Here is a 22,643-nt window from a genome sequence, read left to right on the forward strand (position 1 = left end):
GGATGTTATTTCCTGCATGTACCAAGTGATTTACATCCAATTTATCTAAGGTGAAGACTTTGCAGTATGTGAAGGATTGCAGGATTGATGCATGTCCTGTCAGCAATATAGCATCCCTGCCAGACAAGCCAAAACATGCTGGAGCGGTAAAATCTTTGGCTGTTTGTAAAGTTGCTTTTCTTCCTTACAGCACTTAAACAACTTTCTGGAGTTTAAAATACCAGGTCAACAGGTGATTCATGTTTTTGTTCCGTCTCTGAGCATGTTTTAGATAATGCGTGCACACTATTGACTGTTGAGTGTTTCTTTCAAATTTCTCTATAAGTGACATTGTAAGTGCACTGTAAAATTAGCATTTAGATTTTTGTTGGATAAATGCTAAAAAGAGCCAAAATGATGCAGGTGAAAAGATGACAGATGGTTCTCTCGGATCCCTAGTTGTATTATAATCAGTTGCCTTGGCTTTATTTCTAGCAGGTTGTTTCTTGTTTTAATTAATTCCCTGCTGTTTTTCCTGTTTCTTCCTCATCCCTCCCAGCTTTAGTTATGCACTGAAGTGATATGCGGTATTTGGTGCTATCATTTCTTTAAAGTGCCTTCCAAAAATGTTTAAACCTCTTTAACTTTTTCACATTTTATCATGGTATAACAAGAAACCTCAACATATTTTAGTGGGATCATATGTGATATACCAACACATAAAGCATAAATGCAAAGTGGAAGGAGCATGAAACACGATTTTCAATATTTGTCACATATGAATGTCTAAATGATAAATTAATATACACTGCTCAAAAAAATAAAGGGAACACTCAAATAACACATCCTAGATCTGAATGAATGAAATATTCGCATTGAATACTTTGTTCTGTACAAAGCTGAATGTGCTGACAACAAAATCACACAAAAATCATCAATGGAAATCAAATTTATTAACCAATGGAGGCCTGGATTTGGAGTCACACACAAAATTAAAGTGGAAAAACACACTACAGGTTGATCCAACTTTGATGTAATGTCCTTAAAACAAGTCAAAATGAGGCTCAGTATTGTGTGTCGCCTGTATGACCTCCCTACAATGCCTGGGCATGCTCCTGATGAGACGACAGAGGGTCTCCTGAGGGATCTCCTCCCAGACCTGGACTAAAGCATCCGCCAACTCCTGGACAGTCTGTGGTGCAACATGACGTTGGTGGATGGAGCGAGACATCATGTCCCAGATGTGCTCAATCGGATTCAGGTCTTGGGAACGGGCGGGCCAGTCCATAGCTTCAATGTCTTCATTTTGCAGGAACTGCTGACACACTCCAGCCACATGAGGTCTAGCATTGTCCTGCAATAGGAGGAACCCAGGGGCAACCGCACCAGCACATGGTCTCACAAGGGGTCTGAGGATCTCATCTCGGTACCTAATGGCAGTCAGGCTACCGCTGACGAGCACACCACACCATTACTGACCCACTGCCAAACCGGTCATGCTGAAGGATGTTGCAGGCAGCAGATTGCTCTCCACGGTGTCTCCAGACTCTGTCACGTCTGTCACATGTGCTCAGTGTGAACCTGCTTTCATCTGTGAAGATCACAGGGCGCCAGTAGTGAATTTGCCAGTCCTGGTGTTCTCTGGCAAATGCCAAGCAGTCATTTTGAAGGTCATTTTGCAGGGCTCTGGCAGTGCTCCTCCTGTTTCTCCTTGCACAAAGGTGGAGGTAGCGGTCCTGCTGCTGGGTTGTTTCCCTCCTACGGCCTCCTCCACGTCTCCTGGTGTACTGGCCTGTCTCCTGGTAGCGCCTCCAGGCTCTGGACACTACGCTGACAGACACAGCAAACCTTCGTGCCACAGCTCGCATTGATGTGTCATCCTGGATGAGCAGCACTACCTGAGCCACTTGTGTGGGTTGTCGAGTCCGTCTCATGCTACCATGAGTGTGAAAGCACCACCAACATTCAAAAGTGACCAAAACATCAGCCAGAAAGCATAGATACTGAGAAGTGGTCTGTGGTCCCCACCTGCAGAACCACTCCTTTATTGAGTGTCTGCTAATCACCAAAGATTTCCCCCTGTTGTCTATTGCATTTGCACAACATGTGAAATTAATTGTCAATCAGTGTTGCTTCCCAAGTGGACAGTTTGATTTCATGGAAGTTCGACTTACTTATATAGTGTTGTTTAAGTGTTCCCTTTATTTTTTTAAGCAGTGTATATAGTTCTTTTCTAGTTTTACTGAACACTCAAAGCTTTTTACACAAGTCTCATTCCACCAGCCACACTCACAAATGGCACACATTCATACACCAATACACATATCAGAATTCAACTTGGGATTCAAAGGCATATTACCCCCCAGCGTGTTCAGTATGAGAGGAACTGCACAGAACAAATCCACTGACTGGAGAAAGAACGTGCTCCTGTCTGAATTACATAGGTGTATCCTCTTGTGTCAGGCCGCCTCCCTGCAGCAGTACCGCCACAGGGTTGGATCCTCTGCCAATCAGTCTCCAACCTCTCCCGTCTCCAATCAAGGCTTCTCACCCGGAGGCTCACCTCAAGTAAGGGCATGTGAGCCGATGAGCTGAGGGCTCACTTTGTGTTGACATCATCGTCCTGTGCATTGCAGTTCTGTGGCTGTTTTTGCCGCATCGGGCTCTGTGTTACTGCCCCCCTCCCCACCTCCTCCCTCACTCCAGCTTGTTTCTGTTGGTACTGCAGATCTGGGCAACATATTTTCATTTCTATTTGATCAAAGGCACAATCAAATAGCACTTTTAACTCAAAGCTTGTCATTTATTAATGCATATGCATCCCTGCTAGTTATGAGGAAACTTGCAAATTCATCACATCAGATTCCAGATCCTATGCAGAGTTGAAGAGGCTTCTGATATAATGTCCATCACAGGAGAGAATGAATACAGGAAATTTCTTCCCTGCTTTCACAATCTGTATTAAAGCCATGAATATCACACCTAAACAGGATTCATTTTCAAACACTTTAGTATATCTTGCCCAGATTTGGCTTCAAGTTTTGTTAAGCACTCAGTCTCCTTGTTGTGTAGTGATGTAGCTGTTTTTCTGGTCTTCTCTCTCAGCTGTTTTTGTGGTATTTGCATTGCGACTCAGCATATTGCTACACCCTGAAATTATTATATTTGTCAGATGCTTGTGTCCATTGTGCCTCTGCAACAGAATGCGAAATGACTGGAAGGGATGCACTGAGAACTCAGCTGTTGACCGGAATTGGCAGATTTTTAGCTTGATTAGATTCTAACTGTTGAAGCCTTCAAAATCAGATATTTTTCCAACTAGTGAATTAACCATAGTAAACCACTACTAGATAGGGATAACATCAACACTCTTCTATACAGAAGAGTATAGAAGCCTTCTATTAAGAGTAGAAGGCTCAAAGTTTGCGCTTTCCAGGAAAGATTAAAAAAATTCAATTAGATTAAGCCTCAAAATGCCCGGTGATGTAAGAATCCATTTAAAACTATATTTCTACCGGCCATTCAACCTGCGGAAGAGAGAGAGTGTGTTAAAGCAGATAACAGGAAGGCTGAACATATTTCAGCTAGGATGCTCTGTTTTATCCTTTTGAGCTTTTATTTGTTTGTCACGGAACATGCTGAATTTGAAAAGGTTAACAACCTTTCAGAAATCTCAGAGTTATTACATTCTCTTAAAGATATTTTTGTAATATACACAGTTAAGCCCAAAATTATTCATAGCCCAGGCAGATTTAAAATCATTTTCATTTAACAAGAAGTTTGCTTCTAATTGAAATTAAAAATTCACCTCCTAAAAGATAATAAACACTGTAAATTAAGTATCTGTTTTGCATAAAACAAATCTGTTTTTATTTCTATTTTATTAATAAATGCCTTTCTCAAATTCTATATTGTGATTATAACAATCAAACCCTTCTTATAATCACTCAGCAACTTCTTGCATGTTTCCCCTGGTATTTTGTGAATTTTTCTTTGGGGATGAGCTCCATTTCTTTGAGGTTGGATGGCCTCCTAACCATAACCCCAATATTCAGTACTCTGACTGGGCCACTTCTTAACATTAATATTACTTCCAGTCACAGGAAACAGGTTGGCCTCAACGTTTTGGGCTTAAATTTACAAAAATCAAAAATTGTAAACAGTTTAAAAATCTGTGATCTTTGCATCTCCTTTAATGACAGGGGAAGATTTCAACAAGCAGAACCCTAATCACCAAGTATTGCTCAAAGTTAAGACAAACATGCCCAAGGTCAACACTGAAGATGTTCATGAGTCACAGTTCAAAAAAAGGTCAGAAGACCTCAGGACAAAGAATGCAATAACTGGAATTTGTTTTGTTTATTTTATTTAGTTTTTCAATAACTGGAATTTCAATTAGAATTTGCTTTGACTGCATTAAAGATGGATTTTGTGTTGTTGAGACGAAAAAGGATACAGAAACAACAGTAGTGAGGGACATTGTGGAGGTGAGTCACTTTGTGTTTGCTCTGCCAGCTCTGGTGTGTCTTTGTGCTGCTGGGGCTCAGCTTTAATCCCGAGGTTATTCATAACTGCTCTGTCATGTGCTCTGCTGCCCTGCTCTGTCCTGTGGGGACATCTGCAGCACAAACTGATAATATCATTTAGACTAAGATGACTGAGGATATGATCCAATTACTGATGAGGTCATGTTAAAACAGGAGATGTTCTGATGCTGATTCTATGAGGACATCCAAAAGAGAATTTTTAAGTGAGCTGTTTTGAGTTGAGTAATTTAGAGAAGTAGAAAGCTGTGAAGGGGATTATATTTTTAGTCATTCTCTTTATTCTGTGTGCTTTACATCCCACTGGATTTGTTTTAATTAAAACATCAACGCCAAAAAACAGCAGGAGGAGAAAATGTGGGAAATAACTCCACTGCACTCTGTCATGGATAACTGTATGTTGACCTATAGGAGAAAAAAGCTTCTAGTATTGATTGCTTTCTGTTGAGATCACTGATACAGGCCATCAATTAATTGTTTATCTGTTTATTTTAGTTTGATTTATTCAGTTCATTAACACAAAGGAAACCATAACCACTGTGATTTCCAGTAGTTTCTGTGCAGGTTAAAACTGTTTTGGAATAAGAAAGCCTGAAATGCCTCTCGATTGATTTCATGAATGGACCAGTATACTATGGGGTTCTCACAGTATAACCATTAATAAACATACCCCGCTCTTACAGTATCACTGTGGTCACACAAGATTTTCAAACAAGAATTTCTTTTGATTTAAAACAAAAAAGCAAGAATTATGGTAATAACAGGTCAATTACTCTGCCGTGTTAGCAGATCTGCTGGCAGCTACTGAAGAGGCATTGCATTCACAGCTTGACAACTATAGTTTTATACTGTTACCCTAAAAAGTGATGGGTTGCTTCCTTCCCCACAAAGACACTCTGTGTGAATGGAAATATTTCCAAACAGCCAGATTTGGCTTTCTTGTTAGAAAGGAAATAGTGCAGGAGCAGCAAGGTGGAGGACAGTGCTGGATGACTCTAGGCACCATCCAGCTGGAGAAAAATGCTGGACACAGTTTTGCTATGGAGAAAAGGTGTTGCTATTTTTCTTTGTAATATTTTAAAAATCTGTGGTACTAGAAACTGGCCCATTCCTACTTGTTTCCTTTAAAAATTACAAACAGGCTAATTACATCAGGTGCACATGATGAAAACATTGTTCCATCCATCCATCCATCCATTGTAAAGAAAACTTCAATGCACCGTCATTCCAGCAGATGGCATTACTCCTGTACTCCATTTAAAAGTCAATAAACCATTTTTTGTGTCAATTGATAAATAATGGATGAGTAGCTTTAGAGTTATACAGTGGATTAATTCATTCGATTATTCCTTGTTTCACTGGATCCATAAACTTGAAAAGGTTAAATAAATAAATGTTTCACCAACCTGCATTTGGCCAGAGTTGTTGCTTTACAAGTGCATGATTCATTTACAGTGACTACTGAGCACTGATTAACACACTTGTTTTTCTTTTATTATCATCATGTAAACTCATATCAGATAACCGCAGAACATGTTTTTGTAAAAAACTTATTTATCAGAATAAAAAAACTGAAAATCACTCCAGAATTGATACCTTGACTGTCTAATCATAAGCAAATATTTATATAAAGTAGAAGATGTATTGAGAGCAGAGCAGAGGATGGTAGGACATCACTGAGCTTCTGTATCCAAACCTGGAACTGTTGTCTCTCCTACTGCAGAGCCATCTGCATAAAACTATGAAAAATTTAAAATATTAAAGATTTCATACTCCACTAAGTCACGTTTACTTGAAAAGACAGTCTTAGGGAAATGTGTATTTTTTCTGAACATGGAAAATCTGTCCTGTGATCATTAGCACTGCATTAAAACATTTGTCTTATAAAATTGTGGCAAAATAGTTAATAATTAATGCCAACAGTCAGTCAGTCATTTTCTACTGCTTATTCCATAGTGGGTCGCAGGGGAGCTGGTGCCTATCTCCAGCAGTCTATGGGCGAGAGGCAGAGTAAACTCTATGGAGGACCGATCCCGACAAAATTTAAAATAAAAGCAGAAATATATATATTTTGTTTTTCCTTTTCCTTACACATGCATTTTCATCAAGAAATGTAAATGTTTTGTTTTTCCTTTTCCTTAAACATGCGTTTTCAACAAGAAATGTAAATGTTTTCTTTTTCCTTTTCCGTACACATGCCTTTGTTCTTTTGACATTTTCTCGTCTCTCTTTTTGCTTTACCGTATGCATTTCTACTTCATTATGCAATTGAGGAGGGCTGCCTTCTTCTCTCCAGCTCCTCTACTATTGGTCAATATACAGGAAGGAGGAGGATCCATGTGCAGGCCGAGGGTGTGTCCCAATTCAGGGGCTGGATCCTTCCAAGTCCGTACTTGTGGGCTGATTACATCACAGCGCGGCGCGTGAGGTCTGTCAGATGCTGCCGACAAATGTGTCCTTCTTTGGCCCGATTTGAAGGATGCGTTGTGAGTATCCTTCGCGGTCCATCTTTTCCCATGATTCATTGCGGGTCGAAGCGGTTTGGTCAAACAGGGGCAACCATGGCGGACCACAGTGGCAAAAGCTGTGAGTAAACTGTGAAAAAGTACACTTTTTGTGACACAAATGAACTTTTACAATGTTTTTAGTGCGGGAATACAACTGTGTAGACGTGAAAAATCTGCTTGATTTATCAAGACATCGCTTAATTTCAAACGTGCTCTGACGTGTTCGCAGTTTTCCGCTCCCACCGTAGTAACTGCCGGTTTGCTTCGCCAGCCCTACCGGCGGTGGGGCAAGCTAGAGATCTGACCGGACTATCGGCACTGAGCTCCCGCTGGCAGTCATCACAGTGAACGTTAAACACAAGTGATTTCTAACAGTTTATGTTAGTATTATTTTAATGTATTGTGTCATTTGTTCATGTAAGTCGATTTGACATTACAGGTGATATTAAAGTTAACCTGAATAAATGAACGATTTTATGTAATCCTACCGTATCACTGTAGAGTGTGATTGAGAATAAATAAGCTTTTAAATATTCATTTTTGATGAAGAAATGTGCTATATGTGTTTTTAAAAGTATATTTATAATTCAGCTAGCATTATAATTCGTGATTCCAGGTACAGCTGAAGAGAAACATACACTTTCAAACACAATCAAATCTCAGTATAGAAGTGAAAAGTTTGAAAGAGCTTGTTTTAGGCATTTGCATATAAATATTTTAATATGTTCTGCAAATTAAGGCAAATGTAAAATTTAAAAAAAAGACTTGTTTTACACTGATATTAAGCAAGATTTATTTTTTGTTGTTTTTATTGTTTAGGGACAAAGGAGCAGACGGGCCAGTTTATTAAGCCCAGGGGTGAGAACCACCACCTTTTTACTGGAGCTAAAAACTCAGCCACCGTGGCTTGGAGGTACAATAACAACATTCTTTGCAGTCAGTTTCTGTCCAGTTTCAAAAACTCCTATCTTTCTAACTTTCATAAATATCCATCCAGTGATTAACATACTTCTTTTGGTTTTCCCTCTTTCCTTTTGCTTGTTTAGGACAATTCTGGAGAAGATGGGCCAACAGGGGAAGGTCAACCCCTTTCAGGCCAAAAAAAAGTGGGACAATATGAAAAAGAAATATAAAGTTTGTTCAGAACTTCTCATGTCACACACAAATAAAAAATATTTCTTATTGGTTTCTCTGTTTAGTCAACTCTTTTTTTCTTCCTTCTAACTTTAGGATTGTAAGTATCCAGGGTCAGGAGAGGGAGTCAGTGAAAAACCCACTGCTGCTACTTGGCCCTGGTTTGTCCTTATGGATGAGGTGTTGGGACAGAGGCCTTCCACAACACCTCCTGTCCTAATTGCCTCCATCCCTGACGACACTCCAGGGCCAAGAAGTGGACATGAGAAGTTCTGAACAAACTTTATATTTCTTTTTCATATTGTCCCACTTTTTTTTGGCCTACAAGAGGTTGACCTTCCCCTGTTGGACCATCTTCTCCAGAATTGTCCTATGGATGGATATTTATGAAAGTTAGAAAGATAGGAGTTTTTGAAACTGGACAGAAACTGACTGCAAAGAATGTTGTTATTGTACCTCCAAGCCACGGTGGCTGAGTTTTTAGCTCCAGTAAAAAGGTGGTCATTCTCACCCCTGGGCTTAATAAACTGGCCCGTCTGCTCCTTTGTCCCTAAACAATAAAAACAAGTCTTTTTTTTTATTTTACATTTGTCTTAATTTGCAGAACATATTAAAATATTTCTATGCAAATGCCTAAAACAAGCTCTTTCAAACTTTTCACTTCTATACTGAGATTTGCTTGTGTTTGAAAGTGTATGTTTCTCTTCAGCTGTACCTGGAATCACGAATTATAATGCTAGCTGAATTATAAATATACTTTTAAAAACACATATAGCACATTTCTTCATCAAAAATTAATATTTAAAAGCTTATTTATTCTCAATCACACTCTACAGCGATACGGTAGGATTACATAAAATCGTTCATTTATTCAGGTTAACTTTAATATCACCTGTAATGTCAAATCAACTTACATGAACAAATGACACAATACATTAAAATAATACTAACATAAACTGTTAGAAATCACTTGTGTTTAACGTTCACTGTGATGACTGCCAGCAGGAGCTCAGTGCCGATAGTCCGGTCAGATCTCTAGCTTGCCCCACCGCCGGTAGGGCTGGCGAAGCAAACCGGCAGTTACTACGGTGGGAGCGGAACACTCCGAACACGTCGGAGCACGTTTGAAATTAAGCGATGTCTTGATAAATCAAGCAGATTTTTCACGTCTAAACAGTTATATTCCCGCACTAAAAACATTGTAAAAGTTAATTTGTGTCACAGAAAGTGTAATTTTTCACAGTTTACTCACAGCTTTTGCCACTGTGGTCCGCTATGGCTGCCCCTGTTTGACCAAACCGCTTTGACCCGCAATGAATCATGGGAAAAGATGGACCGCGAATGATACTCACAACGCATCCTTCAAATCGGGCAAAAGAAGGACACATTTGTCGGCAGCATCTGACAGACCTCACGCGCTGCGCTATGATGTAATCAGCCCGCAAGTACGGACTTGGAAGGATCCAGCCCCTGAATTGGGACACACCCTCGGCCTGCACATGGATCCTCCTCCTTCCTGTTATTGACCAATAGTAGAGGAGCTGGAGAGAAGAAGGCAGCCCTCCTCGTTTGCATAATGAAGCAGAAATGCATACGGTAAAGGAAAAAGAGAGACGAGGAAATGTCAAAAGAGCAAAAAGGAAAAATAAAGTATTTACATTTCTTGATTAAAACGCATGTGTAAGGAAAAGGAAAAAGAAAACATTTACATTTCTTGATGAAAACGCGTGTGTAAGAAAACGGAAAAACAAAATATATATATTTCTGCTTTTATTTTTAATTTTGTCAGGATCGGTCCTCCATACATTCTTGACGAACTGACTGCACAAATGAAGTTTTGGTCTACTTTCTCGCTGAAAAACATCCTACAACTACTATACTATACTATATATAAAAACGATTAATTTGTATGGTAACCTCTGCCATTACTGAAGCTGCTGAAGCAAAGCCTCGTTGCACACAACTCCGCACCTTTTTTTTTTTTTTTCTACCGTGTCCTGTCCGGCAGAGTAGCGCTCATAATTGTCTGAGTGCCAAGAAATTGCCCAACAAATTTACTTTCACAAGCGGAGCATCACAGCTAATGCTTTAAAGCTCTGCTCGATATTTATAAAATAAACTTTATTATAAACTTCTTTGGGAATATTTCAATTGTTACGGACACGGAGACTGAAATGAAAAGGAAAAATGAAGCTCAAAAAAGAGAGAGATGGGGCAAAAGGGAAAAAGGGAAGAAAAGGAGGAAAGAATGGAGGAGAGAAAGAAGGATGAAGAGAATACAAGATTACACCCTGCTTGCTCATACACCAGCAGCTGTTTTTTTTTTTTACAAAAGAGTACACAGTAATTATGAAGGTAAAATGTACTTAGTGAGAGGTGCAGCCCAATATAGAACATCTGTGTATCTGTCAACACCTGAAGCTTAACACCTGTGAGTATGGGTGTGGACGCACTTTTGTATACAAGGTTTCTTCACAAAAATATGCAATAGTGAGTGTGAGGACCCACAGACCTGCCCCATGGTCCCTGGACGGACACTGAGGAGATCCGAGCCACAGACATCCAAAGGCCCACCAAAGCACAGGAACCCCGGGAGAACCACCGCCGGGACTACCGCAACCCCCCCAGAGAAGAGCAGTGGAGAGTCCCAGGGGAACCACCCAGCAGTGACAGTGCAGAAGCCCCAGGGAGCCACAGCAACGATCCCACAGGCCCGCCGGCGGCCGTCCATGCCTGACCAGATCCAGCCATGGACCCAGAGGCCCAAGACCTCGGGACACACCACCGCCCAAGCAGAAGCCCGACAGAGCCCAGGAGGCCAGGCCCCGGCAAGCAGCCACCGGGAGTGAGCCAGCACACACCAAAGCACCCAGCCCGGACACCGAGAACCACAAGTACACCAGCAGGCAGAGACTCCAACCATAGGCAGGTAGTGTGGCGGGGGGGGGAAATAGGCCCCCCATAAGCTGATCCAGGAGAGGGAGCAGTCCAAGACCCAACCTGTCACAAAAAAACAAAAAACAGGCCCACAGTCACAATCACCACTGCCACCCTCATGCATACACATAAAATCACTCGCACCCAACGTAAAGACAAACAACAATGGATGTCATACACTCACACTCCCCATGCATACTTTATACTCCCAGGTCCAGGCACCGGTACACCCTAGGGGCAACCAGCCCCTGGACTGGGGCAGAGACAGGCAGACAATTAAAGTCTGTCAAGGTGTCCTTGGATGGTTTTACTTCTTTGATGTTTTTTGAGTCAGTGCAGTGTTTTTGTCTAGAAGGTTCCTTTTTACTTGGAAGGTATGTGCATTTCGGCTCTATTTTAGCATTTCTTCTAAAATATGTAATAGTTTTCATTTTTAACATTCTTCAATGGACTGAACTATTCACAGTGGCTGATATTTTGATATGGTGTTCCAGATGTTTGTACATCACATTACATTATTCATATACAAATGCACACATATTCACACACTTCACTACAGGTCCTTCTCAAAATATTAGCATATTGTGATAAAGTTCATTATTTTCCATAATGTCATGATGTAAATTTAACATTCATATATTTTAGATTCATTGCACACTAACTGAAATATTTCAGGTCTTTTATTGTCTTAATACGGATGATTTTGGCATACAGCTCATGAAAACCCAAAATTCCTATCTCACAAAATTAGCATATCATTAAAAGGGTCTCTAAATGAGCTATGAAACTAATCATCTGAATCAACGAGTTAACTCTAAACACCTGCAAAAGATTCCCGAGGCCTTTAAAACTCCCAGCCTGGTTCATCACTCAAAACCCCAATCATGGGTAAGACTGCCGACCTGACTGCTGTCCAGAAGGCCACTATTGACACCCTCAAGCAAGAGGGTAAGACACAGAAATAAATTTCTGAATGAATAGGCTGTTCCCAGAGTGCTGTATCAAGGCACCTCAGTGGGAAGTCTGTGGGAATGAAAAAGTGTGGCAGAAAACGCTGCACAACGAGAAGAGGTGATCGGACCCTGAGGAAGATTGTGGAGAAGGGCCGATTCCAGACCTTGAGGGACCTGCGGAAGCAGTGGACTGAGTCTGGAGTAGAAACATCCAGAGCCACCGTGCACAGGCGTGTGCAGGAAATGGGCTACAGGTGCCGCATTCCCCAGGTCAAGACACTTTTGAATCAGAAACAGCGGCAGAAGCGCCTGACCTGGGCTACAGAGAAGCAGCACTGGACTGTTGCTCAATGGTCCAAAGTACTTTTTTCGGATGAAAGCAAATTCTGCATGTCATTCGGAAATCAAGGTGCCAGAGTCTGGAGGAAGACTGGGGAGAAGGAAATGCCAAAATGCCAGAAGTCCAGTGTCAAGTACCCACAGTCAGTGATGGTCTGGGGTGCCGTGTCAGCTGCTGGTGTTGGTCCACTGTGTTTTATCAAGGGCAGGGTCAATGCAGCTAGCTATCAGGAGATTTTGGAGCACTTCATGCTTCCATCTGCTGAAAAGCTTAATGAAGATGAAGATTTCATTTTTGAGCACGACCTGGCCCCTGCTCACAGTGCCAAAACCACTGGTAAATGGTTTACTGACCATGGTATCACTGTGCTCAATTGGCCTGCCAACTCTCCTGACCTGAACCCCATACAGAATCTGTGGGATATTGTGAAGAGAATGTTGAGAGACTCAAGACCCAACACTCTGGATGAGCTAAAGGCCGCTATCGAAGCATCCTGGGCCTCCATAAGACCTCAGCAGTGCCACAGGCTGATTGCCTCCATGCCACGCCGCATTGAAGCAGTCATTTCTGCAAAAGGATTCCCGACCAAGTATTGAGTGCATAACTGTACATGATTATTTGAAGGTTGATGTTTTTTGTATTAAAAACACTTTTCTTTTATTGGTCGGATGAAATATGCTAATTTTGTGAGATAGGAATTTTGGGTTTTCATGAGCTGTATGCCAAAATCATCCGTATTAAGACAATAAAAGACTTGAAATATTTCAGTTAGTGTGCAATGAATCTAAAATATATGAATGTTAAAGTTTCATCATGACATTATGGAAAATAATGAACTTTATCACAATATGCTAATATTTTGAGAAGGACCTGTATACTGACAGACATGGCCTGCAGGTGATGATACTCTACATAGACGTTATAATCTTTTATCCCACAGACTAGGCTCCTGAGATTGTCCAAATGCAAAGACTATAAAGCTCTCATGATGAATACCTTGAAAGCACGTGAATATATATAAATATAATACTCTTTAATGGTGTAATTCTATTATTTAAAGCTTTTAACCTGTCTCTTTTTACTGTACATGATAGTAGACATTGAGCAATCTTCTCCAGAAATTATTGTGTAGCTTGTGATATGTCTGGAGCACTCTCCTCTCAAAGGTAAACAAAGCGGTTTAAAAATAGTAAAATGTATTTTTCCCTAATCTAAATAGACATGGCAAAACACTCTTTTGACGTCTGTGAGCTCTGATTCAGCCTAATAAAAGTGAGAGACAGACAGTGATGGACTGATCAGCAGACTGAACCATCAAGAGTTTTTTTCTTCTTATAATTTGGTTCTGAATTCCAAAAAGAGGAAACAGCCAAACATCGAACACTATTTGAGCCTGGGCAGACAGTAGCTGTAAGCCATTGCGGATGATCTTTCCTGCCGAGAGAGACAGAGAGAGCCCAGAGCTGACAGAACCTGGAACAGAAGCTGGTTCTGAGAAAGTAAACAGCATTTGTCTCAACTGGACGTACTCTCCTCCTGCCCTGTGGTTAGTGTGTTTTCTGGCATTAGGACCTGTTGGAACTCGTTGAATTCCTCATTTCTTCCCAAACTTTAAGGTAGGGCAGGTATTTAAAATTATTATTATTTCACACATAATTTGGATTTTATTATTTAAAATCCAAATTATGTATGAAAAACCTTGAGATTACCTTTCAGAGGGAGAGAGAGAGAATGATAGCCATTATGATAAAGTTAATTCTTTAAACAGTTATCACAAAAGTCATTTCCCCTTTTCCCTTTAGGTGGTAAGATTTCTGAAAAGGAAAATATACCCTTCAGACAGATGGATTTTAGTAAAAACATTATTATATTTAATGAGACTGATTTGATTTTTGCTATATAAAAAAGAGGAATAGAAATAATTAAGCAGCATATTAATCAGTTCAGTTGTGTTTGACAAACATACACAACAAGTTGCTGAAGAAAAGTATTTTCCAATGTTGTAAGATAACATCAAGCATTCAGTTGGACCCAGTCGTATTGCTGCTTTGACTGTGTTCTTTCTATACAGCACTGCTTCTGTTACATGTTTATGCTGTACCTTACTTATCATTCTCATTGGTGGTCTTTACAGAGTTTGAACAGAAATCTTAACAACTAGATTCTGACTTGTTTGTCTTTTGCAGCACAATTCCATACTGGGCAGTGTGTTTGCAGACTTCTATGACCAGCAGCTGCCATCCATTCAGGCCAGTGCTCTCTCACAACAGGTGCAGTGTGTGTGTGTGTGTGTGTGTGTGTGTGTGTGTGTGTGTGTGTGTGTGTGTGTGTGTGTGTGTGTGTTCCTGTCTTGGCATCACAGTGAGAACCATTTTCCCGATTTCACCATCAAATTGAGGACTGTTTGTACCAAAGTGAGGACATTTTGCTGGTCCTCACGACCTATTTTGCTAACGGTTAGGTTTAGGACTAAGGTGTGAATTGACTTTAGGTTAAGGTTAGGGTTAGGCATGCACTGGTAATGGTTAGGTTTAGGGTTGTTGTCAGGGTTAGGTCATAGAAAGGGTTGAAAATGACCGAAAATCAATGGAAGTCAATGGGAGTCAACACATGGTCCTCACTACATATAGCAAAACAAGAGTGTGTGTGTGTGTGTGTGTGTGTGTGTGTGTGTGTGTGTGTGTGTGTGTGTGTGTGTGTGTGTGTGTGTGTGTGTGTGTGTGTGTGTGTGTGTGTGTGTGTGTGTTAATGGGGGGGTTAGGTTTAGGACTAAGGCGTCAATTGCGTTTAGGTTGGATTTGGGGTTAGGTATGCACTAGTAATGGTTATGAGTTAGGGTCAGGGCTAGGCCATAAGAATGAATAGAAAATTAATGGAAGTCATTGCAAAGTCCCTGTAAAGAAAGATATACATAATGTATGCATATATATGTATACATACATTATGTGTGTATGTGTGTGCACGTGTGTGTGTGCACGTGTTTTATCATATTTCTGCTGCTTCACAACAATGATACATGTGTCTGAACTAGGATAAGTCTCCTGTTATTTTCAGTTGGAGCAATTCAACATGATGGAGAACCACATCAGTTCTGACAGTATGTACAGCCAGACTTCTACCCTCAACTATTCCCAGGCTTTTATGATGGGTTTGGCTGGACACTGCAACCTTCAAGATTCACAGCATCTGGGCTACAGCAGTCATGGCAACATCCCCAACATCATTCTGACAGGTGCTGCTTCAACATTTTATTCAACTTAAAGAAGTAATTTATTTAGGCCCTTTTGCATCCAGCTGCTTTTAGCTAAATAGTCTGAAATCTCTTTGTGGATCTACAGAAAATGTCAAATGTAACAAAGTTACAGACAAAACATAAATTTTGCACCGACAAGATGAATATTAAATAGCTATTAACAGAAAACTTGCATATGTGAGATAGAACAACTGAAGAATGATGCATGTCTCATGTCTTAGCAAACGTTTAGAATAGAATAGAAATATTCTTGATTGTTCGTCATTGGGGAAATTCAGGTGTACCAACAGCAAAGTGACAGGCACATGGAGGCACGCAGATTCACACAAAGCAAAATATAATAACAAAATATAAGAAATAAGAGACTGTGCAGTAAGGGAAAATTGCAAAATGAAAAAAAATACTGTAGAGTTATTAAATATTGCATACCCAAATTCAAAGCAATGTGCAACTAAATAGAATAATTAAAAAAATGTACAAAGTGCACTTGTAATATTGTTAAGGTTTTACTCTCACCATAATCACATTAAGATATACAGTGCTTGTAAAAATGTTCATATCACTTAAATCTTTTAATCTTTTTTCACATTTCACCAACAACTTTCAAGGTGTTTTATTGGGATTGTATGTTTATAAGTGTGAAGTTTAAGGGAAATAATACATGATTTCAGTTTGCCTAGAAAAAAAATCTGATCTCACCTAAGTAGTAAATAGAGTCCAGCTGTGTGTAATGTATCCTCAGTATGAATGCAGCTGTTCTATGAAGGGTATTATAAGTGAACAAACAGCATCATGAGCACCAAGGAACACAGCAGAAAGGTCAGGGAAGAAGTTGTAGAGTTCAAAGCAGGGTTAGGTTCTAAAACAATATCCCAAGCATTGAACATTTCACAGAGCTCATTTCAGTCCATCTGAAAATGAAGAGAGCATTGTCCTACTGAAAACCTAACAAGATATGGCCTTCAACCTAAACTAACAGGCCAGGTATGGACAGCATTAATCAGGGAAGCAGCCAAGAGGCACCTGGTAATTCTGGAGGAGCTTCAGAGATCCACAGCTCAGGTAGGAGAATCTGTTAACAAGAAAACTACTGTATTAGTGGTGCACACCACCAATCTGGCATTTCTGGAAGAGTGTAAGAACAAAACCATAAGTGCTGTTTGCAGTTAACCACAGTTTCCACTTTCTCATTAGTTCAAGTTTTCCTGGAGTCCTCACATTACAAGATTTTGTCCCTCTCCATGCACCTTTGAAATATGCAATGTTGCGTCCATATCATTTGAAACGCTTCCATTTGCCACACGCAAGCGTGTTTTGGTCAGAAGAGACCAAAATTAGTTTTCTTAGGCCTACATGCAAAACACTATTTGTGGTGGAAAGATAACATTGCACATCACCCCCTGACACACTCAAAGGTGAAACATTGTGGCTGCGGATGCTTTTCTTCAGCAGGAACAGAGAATCTGGTCAGAGTTGATCCAGACCTAACTCCATTTTACAATCTGTGGCAAGATTTGAAAACAGACGCTCTCTGTCTAGTCTGACTGAAGTTTAACTATTTGGGCAATGTGCTGGACATGCTAAGCTGGCAGAGACAGACCTCAAACAACTTGCAACTGTAATTGCAGCAAGAGCTGGTTGTACAAAATGTTCATACTGATTTTTTCCTTTTTCCTTCCACATCAAAATGTGCTGTGCTGCTTGGTGTGGGCCTGTTACATAAAATGCAAATAATATATGAGAATGAAGCTTGTGGTTGTAGCGTGGCAAATATGAAATGTTCAAGGGCATGAATATATTTGTAAGGCACTGATTTTTCTCCATTTACCATGATAACTTAACCTAATTTTAGCTATGGAAAACTTCTCTTCTGCTGCAAACAAATATTCACTCAATAAAATGTCCTGTTTTGCTTTAGTGAGTGGAGAGTCTCCTCCAAGCCTTCCCAAGGATCTGACTAGCTCGCTTTCCACAGACATCTGCTTCGATGTGGACTCCCAATTCCCCCTGGATGATTTAAAAATTGATCCTCTGACTCTGGATGGCCTGCACATGCTGAATGACCCAGACATGATCCTCGCTGACCCTGCCACAGAGGACGCATTTCGTCTCGATCGACTCTAATTCTAGCTCTCCATGCTTATTTTGCATGGAAAAACATAGCTAAATGGGCCGTTCAGTGATTCCACCTGAGCAGAATAAGCAGTTTCTCTCAATCAAACCCCATGACAGTGAGTAAAAAAATGTGGGAAATTCAATGGATATGTTTCTAAAGAGTCCTGCTAGCTTCCATAGTACACGCCGGGATAAAATATGGAATGAATCCGGTAGAAGGCTTGGTCTCTACATTCATCGTTTAGATCTGTTTTAGATACCTGGTTAACTGTTTGAGGAAGCTAGATGACAGCAGAGACAGCCTGGTGTCTCAGTCTGCCTCAGAGAGTAACTACAGTAATATATCTCCAGAGAAAACCCTACTGACAAATTCCAGTGCAGCTCCCTGTTCACAGAGTATTTTGATGATTCAGAGAAAACACAGAAAAGGTTTACTCCTCTCAGTCTGGCTATGGTTTTGTGCTTTTATCTCAATGGTTTGTATTATATGCCCCAAGAGGCGCTGAGTCATTACTTTATTTTTAGGATATTTCTGAATATAGATTTTATCAAAAGGAATAGGATTCATCAGTTATGCATGAAATCATAAATCACTGTGGATACTTGTTTTGCCTTAAAAGCTTGATGTTTTGGTTTTCATGCAAAAAGAAAAAAAAAGGATCCAAGTTAAGAAGTCATTTAAACCAAGTTTAAAGTTGCTTGGCCTGCATAATTTACTGTTGTGTTGTCACTACTGCCTCATAAGTCAAAACCTAAATGGGGATCCGTTCAGTCTTTGTGATGAAAATAATGTTTACAGGCTTGTTTTGATTTAATTGTACCGAATGTGGTTAGATTTTGCGTAATGATATCTATGCAAAACTACGGCGATTAGTTGGACTGTAGAATGAAAGACAGGTCAATCCGTTATGTGAAACTGAAGGCAATGTAGTGGATTCCTCTGGAATGCACAGTGATGTTTTTCAGAAAAAAAACATTTTTCTTTCATTTTAAGGTTTTATACAGAAAAAAAAAATTAAACACAACAGTCACTTGGAGACTCATGGATTTCTCCTAAAGATGGGGACCTCAGTAGGGGAAACCTAGTTTTCCAGTCAGCTGAACTGCCTTTAGAACAGCACTGTTGATGCAATGAGAATGTACTTAGTTAACATCCATGTGGTTGTATTGCTGTCATTTTGTTTTTCTCATTCCCTCCTGTTTCTATTTTTTTACTACCTCTAGAGCCAAATACCTTTCTTTCACTTGTTACTTTGAGCAGATCTGTCAGTCCTTTGTGTTTTATATTTGATTGCTTATGTTGTTTTTGTCTTAAATTGATATTTTGGTGTTGAGATTTGTCTTTATGTTGTCTTGGTGTGCATTTAAGGGAGTGGGTTCCTTCATTCACAGCTCTGTTTCATATTTGATGTTTTGCACTTTATGCTTTCATTTAAAAAAACACTAATTAATGAGAGTTTATATATCGAACGCCCCTTCCCTGTGACTGTTAAGATGAACTGGACCTGCTTGTCCTGTCTTTGTTCAAACTTGCCTTCTTGTACAGAAAAAAGGAAATACACAAAAAGCTAAATTAAAATTATTTTTGAAAAAAAAAAAATTCAGGGTGATTTATACAAAGTGTTTTTACTTAACTAGGTGATATTTTAGGATTCTTGTGTTTAAACATTTTGTTATCCTTCTGCTACTATCAGTTGGTCTGGGTAATTGAAAATATTGAAAAAAAAACTAAACTAATCAAACACCAATGACGGAATTAAATGTATGTCATAAATACAATTAGGAATGCACAATATTAGTGTGTCAGCTCAAGTTCTGAAAACTGGTTTAAGAGATGCAACAATCAATGTTTTCTGGCTCGTTTCCGATCTCTGGTTTTGTAAAGCTTTGAGCTGCCAATGTGATTTCAACTGTTTCTGTTTTCTCTTCAAAAGCTATAATTGTGTACAGCGAGTGCACAGCTGCTTCAATATCCTGATTGGAAATTATGCTGCTGGCTAAAAAACAGCTCTTTATTTCATACTGTGGATTGTAATTAAGTAAACAAAATATAATAATTTTTTCATTCCTGTTAATGACATTCACATCTTATTGCTGAAGATTTGCTTCAGTAAAACCAGATGTAATTTACCTGAAGATGAGCAGATGTCTTTTTCGAACCATATCGTCTGTTAGATCATTTTTTCCTCTATATAAGAACATTTGATTTGATAGGTGAACATATGCTAAATAAGCCTGCATTAGGTTCAGATTCCATCAAAACTTAAAAACAATTTTAACATTCATTTCAGGTTTCATCTGAGAAACAATCCACACTGAATATCTTTTTGTTTCAAGGTAGAATATTCTCTATGTTTTCAAGCTGAAAAAATATCATGTTGTACAGCATTTCTTGGTGCATCTCTAGTTCAAATCTTCATTTTTGGCAGTAGCCAACACTGGTTTTGGCCATTTCAAAATCATCCAGTAAGTTAAATTAGGACATCTACGGTTCGGGTTAAAAAAGTTGAACTGCTGATCAGAAACTAAGTTATTCCAATGAAATTCATAGTGTCTATGCTTTGGTATATCCTTTAAGTTCTGCTGTTATCAGACACACAAAGGTTTAAAAACATAACAGACATGTTTCGACTGCAGAACCTTCGTCTTTGTTTATGAAAACCTTGTGTGTCTGATAACAGAAGACGTTTTTCTGGATCTGAGTCTAACTTTAGCGAGCACAACCAAAAGTGTAAGGATCATATGTTTGTACTGGCATTAGAAATCAATCTCAGCAGCAACACAATATTGTGCATTGCTAAAACTGATTTGTGGTGCAGAAGTGACTACACTGTGCTGAATGAAATCAGCTCAGTTCCTAAAGTCATTTGCATACTAGAAACATGCTAGAAAATCAGTGCAGATAAAATCTATGAAATTAAGAACAGGCACTTTTCATGGACACTATTTTTGCACCACTGTTAGCTACAGAAAAAATAGTTATTGTGTAGCTGCAACGATTCCTACTTTGATGTGTTTTAAGGACTTTGTGTATTTTACTTTTACTGTCACACAGTCTAAATGAGAAATGTTGGACTTTTATTTTACTAGTAACTGCATGAAACTTCAGACATGATTTCTCTCTTTGTTGGAGGTTGTTTTCTTCTGACTGTTGGGAGACATTAAGTTTAGATATTTAGAGTTTTTTTGTTTTTGTTTGCTAAAACTGTATTGTCGTGTTAAACTTGTGTCATGTGTATGTAAGTGAAGCCTAAAAATGTATGGTGTTGAGCCTTTTATGCACATGTGGAAGCTGTTGTTTGGTACTGTGTTTTACACTGCAATATACAGTTATGTGCTTATATTCTGTGCAACATCACAGACTTTTTATTATGTCCAAGTACCTGTAGAATAGTTATGTATATTGCTGTACCGTAGGAATAATGTTTCTTGTGCTTACTGTGAGATAATGTCAAAATGGGAAATTGCACTGAGAAATTCCGCTGGATCTCTCTTCTGGATCCCGGGACTCTAAAGTGAGCCTGACATTTTGTTGGCTCTTTTTCCTTTCACTTCCTTTAGCTAATGTGTCCTCTGTTCTTGTCACTTCTTTGTACGTCGGCGTTCGGGTATCCATTGGTAAAGCACCAGGGTTTACAAAGACAATGGTTTACAACAGAGTTTGTGTTTGCCAAACCCTTCATCTTAGTTTCAACCCTGCTTCTGAACTGCACTGTAGATTAAAGGGTCATTGAACAGTGAATCAGTTCAGTCAAGACTGGGAAAATAAATGTATTAATCAAAAAAATGCAGTCAGTTCTGTAAGGTTAGTGAATATACATTTATTTTACACCTCATCCTCGTGCATTTCATGTCCTGAAAGCACTGTTGTTAGGTTGAAATGTTCATTTCTAAAAGATTTCTAATACATTTGCACCTAAATAAATTTGAATATCATCAACAACTTCATTTATTTCAATATTCAAATGAAACCTGTATATTCAATAGACTGATTTTGAAAACATTTCTGCCATTTATTTCTGTTAATTTTGATTATTATGGCGTGCAGCTAACAAAAACCCAAAACAAATTTTCTTAGACAATTACATATATTATACATAAGACAAATAAAGGAGGAATTTAATACGAAGATGTGGTCCTATGGAAGGTAAATGGGCTGAATTTATTTCTATTTTCTAGTAATACTGACCTGTCATGCAATTTACTCTAGAGCCACATGCACCCAGTCACGCACACACACAGGCATATGGTTTTACACCACATGTACTGGAACCCACAACTTTCCGATTAGCAGAATGACTGCTCCACACACTGAGACACAATTGCTGACAGGCATGTGATTGTCCATATACTGTATATGCACTCAGGACCAAGACAGGGCTCCTTTTATATGAATTATATGAATTATGAATTATATGAATGAACAACGCAGTGTGGCATGGAGGAGATCCACCTGTGACTCTGGTGTTCAGGAAGCGCAGGTTACTTTAATAGCAACACTAAGCTCGGCTGTATTGTTGTCCCTTGTCAACAGCCCATAGATTCTCGGAGGTGTTTAGGTCAGACCAGTTTACTGACATATCCAGCACAGTAGCACAATGGTCATTAAAGCAGGTTTTGGTACTTTTAGGGAGTTTGGGCATGTAGCAGGTTCTGCTGGAAAATGAAATCAGCATCTCCATATACCTTGCCCATAGAATGAAGCATGTAGTGCTCTAAAATCTCCTGTTAGATGGCTGTGGACTTCAGAAAACACAGTGGACCAACACCAGCACTAACATATAGGACCTTGATTTCCAAATGAAAACAAAAATTTACTTTTGTCTGAAGAGATGACTTTTTCTGTCTGTGTATTGTATTTCTAGAAGCTTTGGCTCAAGC

The 22,643-nt window shown here is 39.4% G+C and overlaps 1 protein-coding gene across 4 annotated transcripts in view; it reads left to right on the forward strand.

Moving 5' to 3' along the window:
* crtc1a (CREB regulated transcription coactivator 1a) overlaps positions 1-21,702 on the forward strand; it is an 87,447-nt gene extending 65,745 nt beyond the window's left edge. For 2 of the 4 annotated variants that reach the window (XM_047368186.1, XM_047368185.1), the window contains exons 12-15: positions 2,443-2,547; positions 14,581-14,664; positions 15,449-15,626; positions 17,566-21,702. In XM_047368186.1, the coding sequence (XP_047224142.1) occupies positions 2,443-2,547; positions 14,581-14,664; positions 15,449-15,626; positions 17,566-17,771 (573 nt within the window). In that variant the 3' untranslated portion in view covers positions 17,772-21,702. The remainder of the gene's footprint in view (positions 1-2,442; positions 2,548-14,580; positions 14,665-15,448; positions 15,627-17,565) is intronic. The other 2 variants (XM_047368188.1, XM_047368187.1) reach the window with 1 other exon arrangement.
* The last annotated feature ends 941 nt before the right edge of the window (positions 21,703-22,643 follow it).

The sequence above is a fragment of the Girardinichthys multiradiatus genome, chromosome 6 (genome assembly GCF_021462225.1).
Source record: "Girardinichthys multiradiatus isolate DD_20200921_A chromosome 6, DD_fGirMul_XY1, whole genome shotgun sequence".
Taxonomy (NCBI): domain Eukaryota; kingdom Metazoa; phylum Chordata; class Actinopteri; order Cyprinodontiformes; family Goodeidae; genus Girardinichthys; species Girardinichthys multiradiatus.